Source organism: Bubalus bubalis, chromosome 10 (genome assembly GCF_019923935.1).
Source record: "Bubalus bubalis isolate 160015118507 breed Murrah chromosome 10, NDDB_SH_1, whole genome shotgun sequence".
Taxonomy (NCBI): Eukaryota; Metazoa; Chordata; class Mammalia; order Artiodactyla; family Bovidae; genus Bubalus; species Bubalus bubalis.
Window position 1 is genome coordinate 7351521 of NC_059166.1, and position 15659 is coordinate 7367179.

Sequence of the window (15659 nt, forward strand, 5' to 3'; positions counted from 1 at the left end):
TGTGGTCCCTGCATGGAAGCCTGGGAGGCTGCGGCAGAGGTTCAGGTTGGAGGGCTGCAGGCGGCTGGCCCCGCGGCCCCCGACCTCCCATCACACACACTGCCAGGAAGTACAGACCACTTCACTCCTCGGTGAGGAAAGGCCTTCAGGATGGCGCGTTATGACGGTAGTAAAACGTCTACATCTCAAGGACTGTCTTAAAGGATAAACGAAGAACACTTCTGAAATGCTGCTCAAAACATGCTTGAGAAACCACCTGGGCGGGGCCTGAGACTAAGGGTGGGCACGGGCCGCCTGCACAACAATCTGCTTTGGGGTACGCACACCCGACTGACAAAAGCCGGAACCAAGAGTCCATGAAACCTTCCGTTCTGGAGACATCGGTGGGAAGCACGGTGCTGGCTGAGTGTTCTCAGCTATGACTGTGTTTCAGGGCTCATCGCTTCCCTAGCTGAACTAACAAAAAAGACAGCTGCAACCCCCTACACAGCCGTGAAGCACACGTGGAAACGTCTGCCGTGAAATGTTCTAAACGTGAAAAAGAGAGGGTCAACGGGAATTTGTTCAATGTTAATTGTTAACTTTTTTTTTAGTTGACTGCTTAAGCTGTAACATACTTGGGCTTTTTTTTTTTTAGGTTATAGACAAACATTTATTACTAAAAATTAGGGAATATTAATTATTTCAATGCATGAGAAATTGGGAAATATCTGTGGACATTTTAGACTGCTATAAACTAAGTCTAAAAATATTTCGTCTTCATGTTGATGTATGGCAGAAACCAACACAAATTGTAAAACAATTATCCTTCAACTAAAAATACCTTAGTCTGTTTTAAATTCTAAAACCACGTGTCACCTTTCTGCCAACACGCTAATGTTTCTTCTTGGGAGCAGGACAAAGAGCACCGAGTTCTTTCCCAGTGTCATCGTTTTTGTTCAGTTTTGTCTGACTCTGTCAGCATCCTTACGGGAAGATGAGAAGACTGACCGTCTGTTCTGTCACCAGGCACAAGGGTTGATTAAGAGCCACCAAATGTCCTTTCTCCTTTAAGCATCTGAGACCTTGATGAGATCCCCTAAATGCTGACCCCCCTGCCCCACCACCAAATAACTTGGCAAAAATGGAAAAAGCTGCCACGGCCTCAGTACTGACACACAGGCAAGAGGCTCACGTTTGTCTGGGGCTTGCCAAGCGTCTGACAGCTCTCTCTAGTAATGATCTAGTCTCCATACGAGATGCAAAACAAACCTCATGAAGTGGTTTTCCACACCACTATAAACTACTTCTAATCCACAACTGTGGTAATCAGGAAACTGGATTTGAAAAGTGATTTAAAAAAAAAAGATTAAAAAAAAAAAACACAAATCACCACCACCACGTCTCTGTATAACCTGGATAGAAGTCACCTTTGAGTGACCCCGGAGAAACTCCTCAGGAAAGGCACTGCATTTGCCAGAATTCTCCTACCATTGGACCAGGTTCTTTTCACTGATACTCCCTGCACGGTTATTATCGGCAGAAACTCGAGTCATTTGGGCTAATGTTTGTGCCAAAGAAATATAAAACTTGGGCAGATAATCTACTTGTGCTGGAGCTTTGGGGCCACGACATCCCAAGGAGGGCCCCTAAGCATCGCCCGACCGCACGAAAGCAGCCCCACGAGCCCTGGACACATCCCAGAGCCGAGGTCACCGTAGGAGTGTGGGGGTTGGGGGTGGGGGGCGCGGAAGCCACCCAGTCTCATGGGCACCGCACCGGGGCGAGGGGTGGGGCAGACTACCTGGTCTCATGGGCACCGCTGATGGGCTTGGGCGGTGCCGGGTCACTGCCCGAGGGGCCAGGACGAGCGGCGGCAGGCGCGGGCGCGGGGCTGCCGAGGCTCCGCACATCTGCGGGCACGCTCCGGGCGCTGGGAGGAGAAGAAAAGCTTCAGGAACACAGGTGAGGAAGGGGATGGGCTCTCACGTGGTTTCAGGAAAAGATAACACAGGGTGAGGAAGCAAAAAATCATCTTCAGACAGAAATGCAAATTGCTCTGAGATTCAGGTCAGGTAGCTCAGTGGTAAGGAATCGGCCTGCCAATGCAAGGAACGCAGGTTCCATCCCTGGGTCGGGAAGGCATGCACCCCACTCCAGTCTTCTTGCCTGGAGAATCCCACGGACAGAAGAGCCTGGTGGGCTACAGTCCCTGGGGTCGCAAAGAGTCGCACACAACTGAGGCAACTGAGCATACACGCGCGTGAAAAAAAGTAACTGATTTCAAGCTAGCTATTTTTAGCAATAATTGTCCTTTCCTAGCCAAGCACTGTAAAAAATAAAACTAACTTAAAAACTGCTTGACTCCCAGGGGAGAGCAACGCTCACCACTTCCACATGCAGAAAGGCCACCACATTCAAGGGAAGTGTTTTGAATGTACTAGAGTTTCCAACTCACTCAAAATTTAAGTTGCTTCATAGTTACATACACACATAGAAGTCAAGACTGGAAGGGTCGCTCCAGTTTTTATCTCCAGCTTTTAAAATGACATTTAGTTCTGCTTTTCAAATGTTTACCATGCTATGCACACTCAAATTTGTTTTCCTAAAGTTATTTTTCAAAGAAAGGAAAAGAAAGAATTATTCCAAAGCTGAAAAGCATTTAGTAGCTGGCAGTTAAAAATAAGCTGAGAAACAGTTATCTTGAAAGGTATAAGTGTGCTTTTAATTTGCAAGTTTTATTCTTTTGTAACTAAGGCAGAGTGGTGTGTCTTCAAGACAAGGAAAATAAGAGCTTTTAAAAATGTATAAACAACACAGAAAACAGTATTTGGTATCAGAGCAAGCATCAGCAGCTCTCAGATCAGCATGCACATCAGAGAAGAATCCCTAAAGCAAACAACCACACAGGCACCAAATACCTGAATCCTTCTGGAGTTGGGATAATCAGATGAGGGTTAGGAGGGTCGCTATGGCAGCGAGGTACCTTCACGGGACGGGGGCTATTCCGATGAATGGCTGGCAGTGAAAAGAGGGACAGAAACAACTTGTTAAAGGAGCCAGCAGAGAACTGTCAGAGCGGGCAATTCAGGGGGGACGGGAGGCGGCTTACTTTTGCTGGTGACCAAAATAGAACCATTTAAGTAAGTAGGAAAATCATATTACATATACAAATGCTGGGAAATGTCACTCTTTGGAAGCTAATAAAGTTATATTACACATTCAAACTTTTCTCCACCAAAGCCATTTTTTAAATCCTGGAGTGAAATATATGTAATGTATGACATGCAACCCATTGAGGAGACAGATGAAAATGTGGTTTATGTAGCATTTCTTTACTAAAGAGGAGTCACGTCGTCCCCACTTTTAAAGAGAGTCTGGTCAGGTGACTCTTCAATCGGCTCTGAGCTGAGGACAGGTCACTGTCATTTTCCTGAATATGGAAAGGAGTTTAATTCCTTTAAATCAAACCAGGAGGATGGGCACTGGTTTAAACTGACTATTCTTTTCTTCTTTTAAATATTCTGGTAGAGGGTAAATGGGGATAAAATTTTTAACACAATTTAAAACACACCTTACCTAGTAACTACAAAAATACTGACAATTCTTATTTTCCCAATAACTAAATGTAACTAGGCATGAATATGATATATTTTGTCTGCTTGTCCCTAACAGGTTTTCTTCTGACTTTTAACTTTAACCTTCCTTAGTTTTTAAGTGTAAGTGTGTTAGCCGCTCAGTCATGCCCAACTCTTTGCGACCCCATGGACTGCAGCCCACCAGGCTCCCCTGTCCATGGGATTTTCCAGGCAAGGATACTGGAATGGGTCGCCATTTCCTTCTCCATTAGTTTTTTAAAACACCATATTTTCTCTTCATATGCTAACGATTTTAGTCCACATATGTTTTATTCCAGTAGTCATGTACAGATGTGCGAGTTGGATCATAAAGAAGGCTGAGTGCTGAAATATTGATGCTTTTGAACTGTAGTGCTACAGAAGACTATCGAGAGTCCCTTGGATAGCAAGGAGATCAAACTCGTCAATCCTAAAGGAAATCAATCCTAAATATTCACTGGAAAGACTGCTGCTGAGCTCCAATACTTTGGCCACCTGATGTGAAGAGCCGATTCACTGGAAAAGACTTTGATGCTGGGACAGATTGAGGGCTGGAAGAGAAGAAGAGAGGAGACAGGGGATGAGATGGCTGGATGGCATCACCAACTCAATGGACATGAGTTTGAGCAAACCCTGGGAGACAGTGAAGGACAGAGAAGCCTGGAGCGCTGTAGTCCGAAGAGTTGGACACGACTTGGTGATGGAACAACAATGTTTTATTCTAAATATGTTTTACCCTAAATGACATGACTTCCTTTTTCATGGTTTCTGTTTACTTTTAATAACATTACACAGGAAAGAGAAGTACCCAAATTGGAGACATCTAAAGGGAAAATTTGAAAAACAAAAATCAAGGAAATGTTCAGAAGCAATTTGTATCTATGGCTCATTATCTCAACTATTATAACCCTAGATGGAAGAAACTCTAGGCAAATTCAAAGACAAAAAGAAGAAAAAAAAAAAACAGATCTGGTAAGAATGGTGATGTCTTTAATTCAGCAGACATACTGAGAACCACTGAGTCAAAAATTACTACAAAAATTTCCCATGAAGGTATAAAAGAGACACCATTAAAACACAGACAAGTTTAACATTCTTCCTGCATGAAACAAAACATTTCTTTTAAGAGTATGTGTATCTAACTGCTATAAAGCTGCTATTTCATTGAAAAGAAAATTCAAATGGCCAATAAACATAAAAGAGATGCTCAGATTTCACGAGTGGTGAACATTTATGATAGAGATGCTCTTCATGGCAAAACTAACAACACATGTAAGGAAATGATGGAAAGACTTGTAGTAGTCTTTCCTTGATGGATACAAGGCCACTGAAGAGAGTGAGCTGGACCTACACGTGCTGACATGCAGGGATTTCTACAACTCTCAGAGATTAATATCCAAAGTGATCCAATTTTTATACAGTAAACGGGAAGGGGAAGAAAGCAACAGAGTATATGCTTGTGTGATTACATGAGCGATAAAGAAAGGTGCAGTAGAATGCATCTGTGTACTTACATGAGTACAGAGAGAAAAACAGAAGGTTCTACACCAGATTGCTATCATCTGGTTGCGATGGCAGAGCATCCGGCCATTCTCACGGTGACAGAGTCGAGGGGGAGGAGAAAGCAAGGGACGACGGCAGTGATGCAATCTCACATTCATTCATTTCTCATGAGGACAGAGCACACGACCAAAGGGTGAGGGTCCTGCCGTGTGCAGAACAATACAGTTCACAGAATGCCGTCACCTCACTGAACCCTCCTCAGCAACTGACTTTAAGCACTAGAAGGGGAGGCTCAAAGATGTTCAATAAGCAGCCCCAAGGTCACTTGACTCCCGTGACCCTGGGGGCAATCTGGCTCTCGGGCCAGCGCGGGGCAGGGAGGACAAAGAACACCTTGTGTCCACAGACAGAGCCACGAACCGACTGTCCCGCCAGCGGCGCGGGGAGCGGCGCGGCAGTGACTCACACCGAGAGCCCCTGCTCCACGGGGAGGAGCTTTCCTCTCGTAACATTCTTCTACACGTTCATTTTCTACGTGCTTTTGTTGCACTGCAGTTTTCTTCTTCTATAAATAAAATGATTCCTCATGCAATAAAATATTTTGAAGAAGTAATTTTTACTTCAATAAATCTGATAAAAATATTTTAGAGAGGTAATTTTTACTTTTGAGCAAACTCTGGGAGATAGTGAAGGAAAGGGAAGTCTGGCATGCTGCAGACCACAGGGTCGCAAAGAGTTGGATACGTCTGAGTGACTGAACAACAACAATTTTTACTGAATTACTGATCATGTATTCTTATGGAAATGTTTTAGGAAATCAGAAATCAAAGTATTTATGATAATATGCTTAATGAAAATTTTGATGATAATATGGAATGTTTTATATAAAATGTTCAAATGGTTTTACAAATGATAATTCATTTCATAGAAATGAGAAAAAGCACTACAAATTGGGTGAATTTTAAAGATACAGAAATCAAGCATCAAAACCTAGTCTACTAACTTTTAGTAGCTAGCAAGCACCCTTTAAGATAATGCTGTTGCTTAATAAATTTACCATTTATGAATTATTTTATTTTGTGTAATTGAAATTGTTAAAAATGTCTAAGTTTTCTTTTCTGGTTATTACACATAAACATAGTTTCGCTTTTGTTTACTATCTCAAGAATGTGGTAAGATAGCTTTTTACTGATATTCTGCTTTAAAGTTTTAACATATACTGCAAGACTATATATCAACTATAACTGAAAACTATAATGTGAGTATATTATTGCATGACAATTTTTTTTCTTTTTTAAAATAAAACCAAACAGGAGTGGGGTGGGGGGTGGGGCAGCAATTAGGAATCTTCTAGTTGGGAAGATGGGTGAAGAATGTGGGTATCTGGGAAAGCTGTTAAGAAAATAAACTCATCCTCCTTCCAAAGGTGAGGAAGCAGGGGCAGAACAATCACACTTACCACCTGCAGCAAGAAATGCCTTGCTTCTTAACAGGATGTGTTTCTCCAAGTCTCTCCTCCCCAGAAGGAAAGAGTTTAAGGGGGAGAACGGAATGAATGGTGATGTAAAAAAAAAAAAAAATTATTTAATACTGCAGCAAGCATGGACCACCTTGGGTTCACCTTTTAATTTTCTTGTTAAATTCAGAAAAGCTACTGTGGAGTTCTATATGTATACACCTCATTCCTGTAACTTTCATTGTCATTTTCCTGAATGTTCTTAGTCTCCAAAGCATTTTAAATGGCTGCCGTATCGGGACAATGTGCTCGTCCCAGGAGAGGCGCTTTTCCTGCTTTCTTACCAAAGTACAAACCTGTAATAGGGCTGTGCGGCTTTCCTATCACATGGCCAATGCACTCATTCATCAGGGCTTGCAAACTCTAGAAACCGAAGGAAATGGGAAAGGAGAAGAGAAAAAAACGTACACTTTCTCAATCATATAAGTATAGAGCACAGATTAAGCATTCAGCATATTTAAAAGAAACATGCTTTCCTCAAGTAAATATTTTCAAAGTTAGTTTAAGAGAAAACAGGCATGAACACAAATTAAACACACACTGAACGTAATTTAAGATAACACAATACACAATTCCATTTTTATAAGTGAAAGCAAATTGGCATTCAGCTCCCACAGTGCAATGACATGCACAAGCAAAGGCTTCTCCTGCGATCGTTCTATTTGGAGGTTGAAATGAACAAATCTGAACAACATCTTCTTGATCTGACAGAATTTATTTGAATACTGGTAATAATATTTAACATTTGGCATGATGCTCTAAAACACCCCACATTGGACTTTCCTGGTGGTCCAGTGGTTAAGAATCTGCACTTCCACTGCAGGGGGCGTGGGTTTGAGCCCTGGTCAGGGAACCAGTGGGCAGCCTGGTGGCTCAGACGGTAAAGAATCTGCCTGCAATGCAGGCGAACTGGGTTCAACCCCTGGGTCAGAAAGATCCCCTGAAGAAGGAAATGGCAACCCACTCCAGTATTCTTGCCTGGAGAATTCCATGGACAGAGCCTGGCGGGTTATAGTCCATGGGGCCACAAAGAGTTGGACAAGACGGGGCAACTAACACTTTCACTTTCAGGGAACTAAGATCTCACAGTAATGCATGGCAGTCAAAATAAAAAAAAGACACACACCGAACTGAAACAGCTATTCTTCACTCTTCATTAAGCTGCTGAAAAGCAGCACTTTATAAAATACAAAACTCACACATATTTTGTAGGTGCCAGGCTGCAGAAACAACTGTATACTGACTTGGTCAGCTCAACAACACTGTTATAAAAAGAGCAGGGAACGTCCTTCTCTGCTATTAGAGTGCAGTAAGGTCTCAGCATTAATATTATGATTAGGTGAAAATATTGAAGAACCACTTTCTATGTTACTAAAAAAAAAGTACACAATCAGAAATAGAGAACGATCGACTTGCTTTTTAAGGAAAAACGCTTTAGAATATCCCATACCAGGAAGTCGTCTTCTGGCAGAGCAGAGATGAACGAAGGCTCGATGGCTTGCAGGAAGTCAAAACCTTGAGTTGCCCACCTGTCACACAGAAAAGTTCAACAGTCACAAAACAACCGAGCAAGTGCCACAGCCGTTCTAGTCTACTCAACGCTGAAAAGCAATCCGATTGGAAAATTACTACCTAGGACAAAACACATTTGTCTCTATCTGCCTCGTGTTCAGTACAATTAGAGGGCGTTTGAGAAAGACGAATGGCTTCTTAGTAAAGGAACTGGCTACTGATTTCTTTGCCATTTAACACTAAATAAGGGGTGTAAACTTTATGAGGAAAGAAGGAAAGAAGATTAGCAATTAAAAAGACCTGTCCAGGAAGAATGTGAACTGCTTAAAGATAACTCATTTTGGAACGATTACAAAAGAAAAAGTATTTCAAGAGTTATCGGAGTTTTTATGTGGACAGGTTCATAAAAAAAAAAACATTGTCAGAGTTCCAGATGCTTTCCTGTCATCTGCTCAGAAACCCCCATAAGCATCAGAATGGGGTGTCTCCAGCCCATACAGGGCTCAGGAAGGAGCCATCCTGCGTGGTCATTACCTGGGTCTCGTCCCTCGGCCGCTCTCACACTTAGTCAGGACGTAATTCATCCATTTCCGGGCAAAGCTTATATACTTGTCTCCTATCTTCTGTTTAAACTCGCCAGACATCAAACGAACAACTTCTTTATGATACTGTAAAAAGATTTCATGTATATCAAAATTAAGAAGAAAACAATTACACAAATACTTAACACACTGTATAATGCTGTTTAAATTTTTTTTTTCTAAAAACAAAAAGCAAAAGCCAGTGAACTTTACATATGGTAAAAAGAGTATGAAGAGTTACAGAGAAAATAATGTCTTCAAGTGCAATTTCACAAAGGTCTTACTCATAAGCGTAAATCTAAAAACTGGGTAACTATCTGACCATTTAAAAGAAACTCCACATTTCTGACGTCGAGCAAGGGTGTAAGATGACATTCTGGACTAAGCTGTGATTACAATCATGGGCTCATGAGATGTGCCGTGCAAGATTCCCAATGCTTGCTGTCAGTAAGTTACAAAGCTGTGGCAAAACTGTACCGTGCTTTGCCTCTTATTTTGTACCTACCTCGAACCCGAAATTGTACCCTTGGATCATGGCTTCTCGGTAATACTGCTGCAGTGTAGCAGACTCAGATTCATCAACTTCAGCATCGAATTCTGAAGTGAACATGTGGTCCACTCGGTCAATGGCATCACTTATTCGGTTGCAGAGCTCTAAGGCATCGTTCTAAAGAATCCCAAACCATGATTAATCCGAAACGGAACAGATCACACGTCTATCCTATTTTAGAGGAAGGTTCCTTTCATCATCACGCAGACATTGACCACTGTGATACGGTACAGTCATATTTATTTTGGTTATTCAAAAGTAATGACGAAAGAAGAAAAAAAGTTTGGTATTTTTACTTGTATTAGGTATTCTTAAGGCCTGATGAAATACAAGAGCAAAACAACCCATTTGAAATACCATGCCTGATTACATGGTGGTCTCTGAATAGATGCTTAGAGCCTCAACATTTCTGCACATCAACCACAGTTGTGTCTCCCCTTGGTGCTTGCTCAAGTGTTAGCAGCATTTCAGCGCCACAGAGTAAACTACTGACATGTTTCTAAGAGACCTCTACAGTGTTACGAGTCACACTGTCCTTCTCGTCCCCCTCAGGGTGGTTCTCAGCTGGGACCAATTTTGCCACCTCAGGGGACACGGGCGATGCTGGAGATAGTTCTGGCTGTCCAATGTGGGGAGGGGTGGGCAGAGACTTGTGAAACCTACTGGCATCCACTGTGCAGAGGTTTGGGATGCTGCCAGACACCTACAACACACAGGTGTGCTGTGCTTAGTCACACCTCACTCTTTGTGACCCCGTGTCCTATTGCCCACCAGGCTCCTCTGTGCATGGGGATTCTCCAGGAAAAAATACTGGAGCGGGTGGCCCTGTCCTCCTCCCAAGGATCTTCCAACCCAGGAATCGAACCCAGGTCTCCCGCATTGCAGGTGGATTCTTTATCATCTGAGCCACAGGACAGTTCCCCAAACAATTACTGACTGGCCCCAAGTGTCAACAGTACAGGGGCTGGAGAGCCCTGCCCCAGCACAAGCTTTGTTGTCTTCCCTAATCAACAGTACAACAGCTCCAAACTCGGTTCCCTTTCCACTCCCTTCAGTTCAGTTCAGTTCCGTCGCTCAGTCGTGTCCGACTCTTTGCGACCCCATGAATCGCAGCACGCCAGGCCTCCCTGTCCATCACCAACTCCCGGAGTTCACTCAGACTCACGTCCATTGAGTCAGTGATGCCATCCAGCCATCTCATCCTCTGTCGTCCCCTTCTCCTCCTGCTCCCAATCCCTCCCAGCATCAGAGTCTTTTCCAATGAGTCAAGTCTTCGCATGAGGTGGCCAAAGTACTGGAGTTTCAGCTTCAGCATCATTCCTTCCAAAGAAATCCCAGGGCTGATCTCCTTCAGAATGGACTGGTTGGATCTCCTTGCAGTCCAAGGGATTCTCAAGAGTCTTCTCCAACACCACAGTTCAAAAGCATCAATTCTTCGGCGCTCAGCCTTCTTCACAGTCCAACTCTCACATCCATACATGACCACAGGAAAAACCACTCACCCTTAAACACACACAAATGTAATGACCCTTTCCCAACTGGGACTCCAGATGTGCTGTGACACGGGATTGCCCAGTGCTGTTTAAGTCTGGATGTTGGTCAAAACCCAATTTGGTGATGTACTCTCTGCTCTTTCTCTTTTCTTTTAATGTTAGTATATTGAAAATAAGCTAGATAACTCTCTAATGAATATCTGTATTATTTATTTGTACATAACGAGCAGCTTATTTTGTTAACAAATCCTTTGAACTTGAGACGAAACGTGAAAGCTTTCGGCAAAACGGTAATTGGCGCTGTGAGCAGGATTTGTGAGACAAAATCCACTCTCTAAGAAAAAAGAGATTAAGCTTGATCAAGTTTTTATTCCCAGTTGGGATGATTCACCTTATTGCTCGTTAGCTAGCAGATGGGACGTATTCACTAGATTATGTGAGAACTAGAACCTTAAATTAAAGCGGGCCCTTTTAGAGGGCTTCCCTGGTAGCTCAGCTGGTAAAGAATCTGCCTGCAATGCAGGAGACCTGGGTTCGATTCCTGGGCTGGGAATATCCACTGGAGAAGGGAAAGTCTGCCCAATCCAGTATTCTGGCCTGGAGAATTCCATGGACTGTATAATCCATGGGGTCGCAAAGAGTCGGACATGACTGAGCAACTTTCACTTTTCAAGTGAGTCCCCTATACTGTATTCCAAAATCTTCGATGACTCTCTGGGGCTTAGAATATGAAATTCAGAATCTCCCAACAGTCTGATTTTTGCCCACCTGATTTTTTACCAGCCGCATCCCCCACTCCTTCCCACTGTATATATCAGGATCCAACCAAACCAGACTGATGCTCTATGAGTGTTCCCATAACCCTGATCCATGGACACCATGCCCCAGTGTTTCCCTCACTGGTCCCTTCCCAACCTACACCTTCAGAAATCCTCCCCAGCTGCAGTGCCTCCACGGCAGCAATCCCCAGCTGCTACTGGGAGGCCCTAGTCTCCCCTCCTCTGTGCTGCAGTGTGACAGGTCAGATCCTTAAGGCTACACACTTTTCAAGCCCAAGAATAATGAACACCATATACAATTCTGTACTCTCCAGAATTCATTAACTCAAACTAAAAGAAAAAACAAAAGTCCCCTGCCCTGGTATTAGAATGGGGTGATAATCTATAAAGGGGCCTTCCCTGGTAGCTCAGTAGGTAAAGAATCCGCCTGCAATGTGGGAGACCTGGGTTCAATCCCTGGGTTGGGAAGATCCCCTGGAGAAGGGAACAGCTACCCACTACTATTCTGGCCTGGAGAATTCCACGGACTGTATAGTCCATGGGGTCGCAAAGAGTCAGACACGACTGAGCGGCTTTTACTTTACAATGTATAAGGGAGAATGTTTATAGCTAAATAAGGCAAACCAGACTGGCAGAACAAAAACAAACGTTTATCAAACTACTTGTAATTTCAAGAAGCGCTTCTTCAGGAAGCAAAGCTGTGATGTGACAGAAAATTAATGGCTTGTGGGACAGTGATGAATGAAGTACAAAATAAAAAGTGGGGGGAAATGGGAAATAATGGGAAGAAAAGGCAAGGCTCTAGCTTGTCATGAACTCTGAAGGCCTTTCTGCCTGTCCACAAGCCACAACTGGCTTTCTCTATTATCATCAATTTGACTGAATCATCTATTAAGTGAAACAAATATTTTTTTTAAATTACACATTTTTAACAAACGGTACCTCTAGTAAATACTGGTAATTGCTAAAGGAGAAATAAACTGGGTTAGGAAGGAGGAGACCAGGTCCAATACCAACCAAACACATGACCTTAAGAAGTCACATAACTATTCAAATTCTCACCCTTTCCAATTCTACTGTTCCACTGTTCCAAGGAAGATACAGGAAAAATTTTAACTTAGACATGGGAAAAGTGGGAAGAGGTAGAGAATGGAGAGGACAATTTAAGAGTTCAAGTCCCTGGAATACTTAGGTTATAACAGACAAACTCTTCCCTTGCATTGTACCAAATACAAATAAATTACAGCTAAGATAGAGGTGACAATGAAATACCTTCAGCTGCTGCAAAGCTTTGGCAATGACGGGCTGACTGGAAGTCTGCTCCTGGCGTAGAGTCATGAGCCCTTCGATGGACTGCTGGAAAGCTTTTCTATGGATTATGAGCTTCGCAGAGTGCATGACAACTAGTAGAAGATTGTCCACCTGGGAAGAAAAGCCAGCACAGGGCTCAAACACAGGCCCAGTCAGCTGTCCGCTCTAGTTCAACTCCCAGGCCCCAAACACCACCAACCCCAGGGCCCCCCAGCCAGCAAGCACTGATGAGAAAGCACATGTTTGGACTATAGCTGCTGCCCCGGAGCAGTGCAGCGGGCACCGACGACTACATTCTCCAGCACAGCAGGGAGGATCCCACGGGACGGTGGGCAGGCAGTGTCTGAGGTATGAGAACGCCAAGACAACCCTCCTGGAGCAGAGACTGAGAGAGTGTATGCACTGGAGCAGCGTGTGAAGATGGGAAATGCAGGAGTAAGAATGGGACAGGATGAGCGGCCTTGTATAAAACAGAAACCAAGACTGAACTACTTGTGCTCTTTAAGCGACGGTCACCGCGGTATTCTCAGTAGACCTGTGATGAGACGTATGAGAGTGAGGACCACTCTGGAAGCACCAAAATGAGCGCCAGATGACAGGGGCGGCAGGCAAGGCTTGCAGCAGGGAACCAGAAGTGGGGTCCCGTGCAGTGCAGGAAAGGGACAGTCAGCTCCCACCCGGCAGTGGCTCCGGCCCCACGCAGGGCAGGAAAGGGGCGGTCAGCTCCGACCCGGGACTGGCTCCGGCCCCGCGCAGGGCAGGAAAGGGGCAGTCAGCTCCCAGCTGGGAGTGGCTCCGGCCCTGCACAGTGCATGAAAGGGGCGGTCAGCTCCCACCCAGGAGCAGCTCCGGGGAGGCAGAGGGATCCCACTGACTGGAAAGGCTTCAGGCTGGGGGGAGCCGCCTAAGTGGAGGAGGGCGGAGGCTGGATGTTTATGAACGGTCACATCCTGGCTTAAACACTGGAGTGGACGAAACGCCAGTCACTGAGACAGGCGGACGCGTGGTGCTGGGGGCAGTCGGCCGGGCTGTACAGGCTGAGTTCAAGGCGCAGGTGCGCACTCACCACCGCTCCAGAGCTGAGCACAGAGGTGGGAGGAGGCTTCTTACAGTTTGTGTGTGTGTGTTACCTGGAGAAGAACTGCTGTCCAATGCTGGACGGCAAGGTTCCGCTGCTCGACAGTGTGAATAGCTATGTGTATGCACACATCCCCTCCCTCTGGGACCTCCATGCCCCTATCCCACCCTCTAGGCTATCATGGAGCACCGAGCTGAGCTCCCTGGGCTACACAGCAGCTCCCCGCTAGCTGTCTGTCTTACACATGGTAGAGTATGTATATCAGTGTTATGCTCTCTGAACACAGCGGCTACACAGCAGCTCCCCACTAGCTGTCTGTCTTGCACACGGAAGCGAATGTATGTCAGTGTGATGCTCTCTGAACACAGCGGCCTGAGAGGCTTCTTACAGTTTTAGTTACTGAGGCACACAGACTGTCATAGGATCACTGCCAGGTAGGCAGGTGACAACCTGACTACGCAGAAGAAGGGAGTCAAGTAGCCAGTGAGAAGGTAAAAAGTTTGTCTTGTTTAGAGTGATTAGCCGCTAAATCAACACTTGGAGAGCTGAGATGTCTGCAACGACAAACTAAACGAGGGAGACAATTCCTTCCAGGTCACGGGTGGGTGCCTCTAACTTATGTACGTGGCTGAAGTGAGGAAAGATAAAAACATTTCAAATACTTCAGTACAACTAAAGACTTTCCCAGAATATTTTAGTACAGTAAGGAAACAAAATCATCAAAACATCAAAGTCTAAGCAATACGTGTTTCTGGGGCTTCCCCAGTGGCTCAGGGGTAAAGAATCTGCCTGCAATGCGGGAGACCTGGCTTCAGTCTCTGGGTTGGGAAGATCCCCTGGAGAAGGGAATGGAAACCCACTCCAGTATTCTGGCCTGGAAAATCCCATGGACAGAGGAGCCTGGGGGGCTACGATCCATGGGGTCAAAAAGCGTCTAGGACGTGACTGAGCGACTTAAACAACAACAGTAACAATAACAACACTGCCTCCAGGCAGGGCGGGGAGCGGTGCGGCAGTGAGACGGACCTGCATGCTTCTCAGGGTGTCAACCGTCTCCACCGGAGGCACGACCTTGACAGGCTGCGCCTCCCAGGCGGCCCAGCTGTCCTCCGAGTCTGGAGTGCGGTCACCATGTTTGGTCAAAAGTAGATAGTCGTCAATTAGTGCTTCATCTGAATCTTTGGAGCAGTCCTTCCCTGCAGCTGCATTGAGTAACTGCAAAATAATGCTCTTCTCCTCAGCAAGAGCGTCTGGAACAAACACCTGCAAGTTTTCTAGGCCAGGAATCTGTACCTGGAAGAGAAACAATCCAAAATCCTGAATTAAAGAACACCATCTATTATAGAAATGTCACTGTGCATGTTTCGGGTTTTTCATCTGCAGCCTTAAAACAAGTTAGTAAGCATGAGGAACTCTGGTTCTCTACTTATATACTGGGAAACTATGGGGCAGTCTTAAAACGGGGGTCCACATATTGACTGCAAAGCCTAAAATGTTTACTACCTACATCTTTAAGTCAAATTTCTGTTTAGAGTAAGAAAGGTAAAATAACTCTGCCGCCTTAACTACGCACCTTAACGTACTGCTTTGCTTTCAGAACATCCAGAAGGTCTCTAACCGGGGCCGAGAGTATGAACTCCGCAGCTATTTCCAAGTCCTAGGATCACAGTTACAGAGAAACTTCTTTAGGGTTAGCTTTTAAAAAATAAACAGAGTTTGACGGAAAACAACAAAATTCTG

General features: G+C 44.7%; 1 protein-coding gene across 6 annotated transcripts in view; it reads right to left on the bottom strand.

Moving 5' to 3' along the window:
* MAP3K4 (mitogen-activated protein kinase kinase kinase 4) overlaps positions 1–15659 on the bottom strand; it is a 145821-nt gene that overhangs the window by 16665 nt on the left and 113497 nt on the right. For 3 of the 6 annotated variants that reach the window (XM_044924020.2, XM_006043065.4, XM_025294303.3), the window contains 9 exons: positions 15493–15576; positions 14946–15212; positions 12803–12952; positions 9214–9375; positions 8662–8795; positions 8066–8144; positions 6900–6978; positions 2901–2997; positions 1784–1912 (listed from right to left, as the gene is read on the bottom strand). In XM_044924020.2, the coding sequence (XP_044779955.2) occupies positions 1784–1912; positions 2901–2997; positions 6900–6978; positions 8066–8144; positions 8662–8795; positions 9214–9375; positions 12803–12952; positions 14946–15212; positions 15493–15576 (1181 nt within the window). The remainder of the gene's footprint in view (positions 1–1783; positions 1913–2900; positions 2998–6899; positions 6979–8065; positions 8145–8661; positions 8796–9213; positions 9376–12802; positions 12953–14945; positions 15213–15492; positions 15577–15659) is intronic. The other 3 variants (XM_006043066.4, XM_006043067.4, XM_006043068.4) reach the window with 3 other exon arrangements.